This window comes from Chrysochloris asiatica, unplaced genomic scaffold (assembly GCF_000296735.1).
Source record: "Chrysochloris asiatica unplaced genomic scaffold, ChrAsi1.0 scaffold00482, whole genome shotgun sequence".
Classification (NCBI taxonomy): domain Eukaryota; kingdom Metazoa; phylum Chordata; class Mammalia; order Afrosoricida; family Chrysochloridae; genus Chrysochloris; species Chrysochloris asiatica.
The window spans coordinates 308268-314430 of record NW_006409000.1 but is presented as its reverse complement, the minus strand read 5'-3'; the positions used below and the strand labels follow the sequence as shown (position 1 = coordinate 314430).

At 39.9% G+C, this 6163-nt stretch overlaps 1 protein-coding gene across 1 annotated transcript in view; it reads left to right on the top strand.

Annotated features, from left to right (window-relative positions):
* The window catches only part of LOC102837697 (immunoglobulin superfamily member 3-like), a 41743-nt gene that overhangs the window by 189 nt on the left and 35391 nt on the right, over positions 1-6163 (top strand). Inside the window, exon 2 of the mRNA XM_006877322.1 lies at positions 3613-3927. Within this exon, the coding sequence (XP_006877384.1) occupies positions 3613-3927 (315 nt within the window). The remainder of the gene's footprint in view (positions 1-3612; positions 3928-6163) is intronic.

Here is a 6163-nt window from a genome sequence, read left to right as displayed (position 1 = left end):
TTTTCATCAGTAAATGTTTTAAGTCCTCTTCACTTTCAGCAAGCAAGGTTGTATCATCTGCATATCACAGGTTGTTAATGTGTCTTGCTCCATTACTGATGCCATGTTTTTCTTCATAGAACCCAGCTTCTCGGATGATTTTCTCCGCATACAGGTTGAATAAGTATGGTGAAAAAATACAACCTTGTCGCACACCTTCTTAATTTTAAACCATTCCATGTTCCCATGTTCTGTTCGAACAACTGCCTCTTGGTCCAGGTACAGATTCCTCATAAACACAATAAGTGTACTTTGAATTTAGGGGTTTTCTAATTTATGAAAGCAAGTATTGACCATGAAAATAAAATTTAGAAAACAATAACTTTTATTCAACTTTTGAATCAGAGTGGTCTTCTGATGTATATACAGCAAGCATATAGAATAAATAATGTCTTTAAATGTCTTTGAATTGTGATAGTTTTAAAGTTTCCACATTACCCTTAGAGATACCAACAATAGCTGGTGTGTTTAGTTCCCAGCAAATTATCCCTTTGGAATTAACGTAAAATAAGGATTTACTCCACAAAATCAATATCTGTTGTGCAAAAACCTTTATTCAAAGTTTCCCTGAGTTACCTTTGTCCCTAATATTTGACAACAGATGAACTGAAATGAGGCAATAGTCATCAGACGGTTCTAGGAAACCTCATACAGGGCCGCACATTGACTCGGCACCTAACAACAATACTGAATTTCTTTTTTAATATAGAGTTCTAAAGCATTGAGCTGTTCTTGTTTGTTAAATGTCATTGAGTTGATTTGATTCATAGCGATCCTGTATAAGGTTTCTGGGGAGCAGCTGGTTTGTTTGAATGCTGACATTGTGGTTAGCAGTCCACTGTTTAGCTTCACACCCAGATTCTAATGCATTGAGTAGAACTGCACTTTAAAAGCTAGGACTGTTCCAGTAATACTATGATCTAGCACAAATTTCAATTTCTGTTTCCTGTTTAGTAAATGTACACAAGATCAATGAAACAGCATTAGCACTTTCTGTAGACATTATACATAAACCCTTGTCTCCTCAGATACTTGGAATCCCCATATTTAAGAAAACCCTTCATAACTTTCTGATTTCAAGGAAGTAGTTAGGATCTACATGGGCATGTGAGCAGTGGTATACCCTTCTGAGTCCATCCACAACATAAGTTAGTAAGAATAAGGTATGTTGGAGATGTTGGGAGTTTAAATTGATCTATAGGTTGACAGGCAGATAATAAAGACCTAGGGGAAATACAGGAAAGGTAGAGATTCTGTGTGAGTAGTAAGCAGTTTCTGAGACTGTGTTGTCTGAGTCAGCCAGTGAAGATATTACTTGTCTTGAAGAACAGTGTGCATTTGAGGGGCAGCCTCCAGAATCACTTGAATATGTTTAAGAGACCCAGGGAAGTTGGGTGTTAATCTTTCTGTAGGAAATTTTCAACTTATTTGAAAGTGAGACAAGTTGGTCAGATCAAAATAAAATCTGAAAGCAAGAGAGGCACAGACTTTTCCTACTGAAAAATCTCCTTGATGATCTTTATAACTAATTGACAACCCCGTATGATACAATTTTCGCATATGACATTGCACATAATATCCAGAATGTTCTGCTGTCTGCTTTGCAGGGTTTCAGGGTCATGTGCTCTGCTTTTCCCATGCTGAGCATCAGTTCAACTCCAGGGGACTGCTCTTTCCTCTCCGGTCAAGGTTCTGCTGCACGCTGTGTGTTCTGTTTTGCTAGGCCTGACTCAGAGCTTTGCCTGGTATAGATTGAACTGTATCCTCCCAAAATATGTGCTATAATCTTTATACCTACTGATATAATCTCATGTGAGAACATTGTTGATATTATGCGCCATGGAGTGAGTTCCAACTCAGAGAAGAGGGCTGGTGAATTTGTTCCTGCAACCTTGACCTTCAAGCCGACCTTCCAGTTCAGTGAATTATCTTGCAGCACCAGACCAGGACTCCATTTGGGAATAGAGAATTTGTTTGTTTGTTTGTTGGGTTAATGTTAGGATACCCTACCATTTTAAGGTGTATCCTAAACCTACTCACTTTTCAATTATGAAAGAAGAGATTAGACATAGAAAAGAATACAAACAGGCACAGATAGGTGCACATGATGCTGTGAAGTAACCAAGCAATGTCTGGGTTACAGAGATTACAAAAGGGATGAGGATAAGGAGTGAGCAGGTCACACTCAATGTTGACTTCTAGCTTCATAAATTGTGATGAAACACTGTCATGTTCTGTAAAGCCCCCTTGCAGTGTTTCTGTTACAGAGGCACTAGCTCACTGATATGCTCACACAGTGCTTAGGAGAATAGAAGGAGTATTCTTTACAAACCTGTCACTTGTTTCTCTCTCTCTGTCTCTCTCTTATTTTCTTCTCTGTATTAGTGATGTAGAAGCCCTGGTTGTATAGTGGGGTCCATACTGGGCCCTAACCACAGGGGGGGCAGTTCATGTCCATCAGACACTCCATGGAGACACATGAGGGTTTCTGTTCCCATAAAGACCACAGCCTCAGACACTGTATCCAGGCTTGCTCTGAGTTGGACCTCACTCCACAGAATATAGCGACCCCCCACCCTATGAGAGATTTATAACATATTTTTTGACAATTTAGGAATTATTTTCCTTCTTTGTAAAATTAGTGACTTTTGGTTTAATAAAATGGGTTTTTCCTAAGTGCCATCCAGTCAGTTCTGACTCATAATGACCCTGTGTACAGCTTCCTTAGTACTGCTGATGTATTTGAACCACTTACCTTGAAGTTAGAAATCTAGTGCATACCCTACAGTGCCACACCAGGACTCTTAGAGGGACTTCAATTAATTTCTGAACTCTAAATAAGATTGATTAATGCATTTTCAAGTGAGGGATTTGAAAGGAGACATCTGAAAATTATAGCTCATTGAGGACTAATCAAATGAAACCTATATGACAGGAACACAAGAAATGTCTGCAGTTCTTTTGTTCAGTGTCCTTGGGTTAATTAAGACTCATTGTGGCCCTGTAAAAATTGAGCTTCTGAGGAATGGCTCAGGGTTTGGAATGACTAACTTTGTGATTAGAAGTCTAGTGCTTATCTACAGTGACTCACAGGACTCCAAATGATGACTAGAGCAGGTATATGCCTCGAGCAGCTATGTTCCACACACGTCACTAGGAACCTCTCTTCTCCTACACTGACTTAACTAATAAAAGTGAGTACCATGACCACATAGACCTATAAGTCAGCAAGTCAGCCAACACACTGCTAGTTTGCATATATTTCCCCAGAGACCACAGAAAACTCACAATTACATTTAAGGACGTTCATTATGAGAAGACATGTGTTTAGCCTGTCACAGGGTTCTGCAAACATAATGGATTTTCTAATTTTCACTCTCCTTCTGCTCACTGTTACAGGTAAGAAAGAGAAAAATCTTTGAACTTACATCTACTTTTTCATCACATTATGAGTCTAAGGCTTGATTTTAAATAGCTGAACCTCATAGTAGATCTAAACATTAGACAGTATGAAGATATTCTTGTCTGTCTGTTTCTACTAATATCTCTGTCTCCAATACCCATCTCCTTTGTGATCACAGGATCCAGTGGAGATATTGTGCTGACCCAGTCTCCAGCTTCCATGGCATTTTCCCCAGGAGAGAGAGTCACCATGAACTGCAAAGCCAGCTCAAGTGTAAGCACTAGTTACTTACACTGGTACCAACAGAAGCCAGGAGCCAGTCCAAAGCTCCTTATTTATGGTACATCCAACCTGGCCTCTGGGATCCCTGGCCGGTTCAGTGGCAGTGGCTCGGGGACAGATTACTCTCTGACCATCAGCAGCATCCAGGCAGAAGATGATGGCATTTACTACTGTCATCAGTGGGACAGCAGCCCACCCACAGTGTTAGAGACTGGAACAAAAACCTCCCTCACTCCGGAGCACACAGCTGCATCCCCTTCAGAGTCTATGCAGGTTCTGACCACTGGTTTCAGTGCGTCTCACAGAGACTGGAGAGGAGCCTGGGCTTAGGGGACCATTCAAGTTTCTTTTCCGTCTGCCTAAGGAGTCATAAGAATCAAGGTATTGAGAATTAATATGTTTTCAAATGGAACCAGTTTGGTGTCACACTGTGCAATTAATGAAAAGATTCAGGTGCTGTACAATATCTTCAAATAGAGAATTAATCTTTTGTAAAATTCCCTGATGAACATGTGCATTTGGTTCCAATACTATATGTTCCATTTACATTTAGTGACATCACAGCAATGTTAAACCTTCTAACAACACATTTAACATGGACAGCAAAGAGACAACTGGATTTACAGGATTAAAGAGGGAAATGCACACTAAGAGAAGATCAAACCCTCCTGTGAAAATTAAATAAACAAAAAAGGAAAGAAGAAAAAAAATGGAAAAAAAAAACTACATAGGCTATCAGGTCTCAATGACAGAGACGTGCTAATAACAATGTGAACCCCAAGAAAGCCAGAAAGACTTTCGCAGATTTTCACTGTGGTTGTTTCTCTATGAAAAGTGTACATATTTTAGCTGACAAAAATACAACGCAACATCTTCTAACTCTGAGGCATTGCCTAAGTCGGTTTGGGACCAAGAGTCCAGAGAAGAAGCATCTTTAGTGATGAAGTTACAAGTTAATACAAAACATGAATACAATGATTACTAAGTCTCAAAGAAAACATTTCTGTAATGTGGAGCCCAGAGGAGTAGAACGGTAAGAACCTGCAACCTCATCTTAGTGTTCTGACCTTCACTTTTCAAGCCACTTGAATAGCAGTTGGACGTGTTTATGGGACTCAGTAATGAGGGTGTTAATCTGTCTGTGAAAATTAGAAAATTATATGAGAGTAAAAAGTGAAAGGTGGACATAAAAATCAGAGGAACTTCTGGTGTGGATGCTTTCTATTCAAAGAACTAGAAATGCCTTCTTCTAACTTTATAAATAAATGACACTCCTCTTAGTACAATTTTCCTGCACATCTTTTCACATCCACATATAGACTTTTCTGTTTTTGCTCTGCATGCGTCACATGACCTTTATCTGACCACCCTGTACTTTGCCTCATTTCCAAGCTTTTACCTGCCGCTCTGACACTAGTCCATGTATAGAGGATGAGAAAGTTTAACCTTGTTACCAAACATCTTAGTGTATACCATATTATTTTTGGAGGGGTGAAGTTGCTTCTTGCTTTTGTCTTTATTAAAATCATGAGAGGTGTTTAAGGTTGTTTTTCATTATCACTTGCTGTTAGGTGCCATCGAGTCGGTACCAACTTATGGCGACCCTATCACAACAGAACGCAACACTATCAGATCCTGGGTCAACATTATCCTCTTAATGCTATCTACTTTGTTCTTCATCTCCCCTCTCCCTTTTTGTGTATTACTCTCCCTTTCCTTGTAAATTGCCATCCCCAACTCCCAGCTGCTTGTGACTGTCCCCTAACCCTCCCTCCCACCCCTTTAACCAATAAAGATTTTTTTTCCTCTTAGTATGGGAACCTTTACTTAAGCTTTTACAGTCATGGTCTTATGCAATATTTGTCCTATTATGACTGACTAATTTCACTCAGCATAATGTCCTCAAAGTTAGGCGGTGGTTTGAAGCATCATTGCTATTCTTCAGGGTAGCATAGTATTATTACGTTCTGTGTACGTACCAAAGCTTGCTTATCTATTCTTCCATTGATGGGCACTTAGGCTGTCTCCATCTTTTTTTTAAATGTTTTTATTGTGAATTATGTGATAGTTTGCAGGGGAGAGCATTGGTTTTATATTTATCCTATCGTATATCGTTTCATTGCCATGGTTACAATCCCCTCCATGCATCATCACCCAACCATAAGATATACACTACAAGCCTGCCCAAATTCGTCAGCACACAGCTCTTCTCCCTCTCTGTGTCTAAAGTCCCCAGCTGTTCCACCTCTCCACGTCATTGTCTCTGCCTCCATCTCAGGCATCACTGCTTCTCTGACTAGGGTCCCGCTCTCTGCTCTTTTCCCTTGATGGTCCCAGGGACCTCCGCTCCTAGACTGAAAAGTTAACCACTCCCCTCCTTGCTACAAAACATCTACCTTTACATTTCCAACCCTCACAATCAGTCCTGATAACAATTAT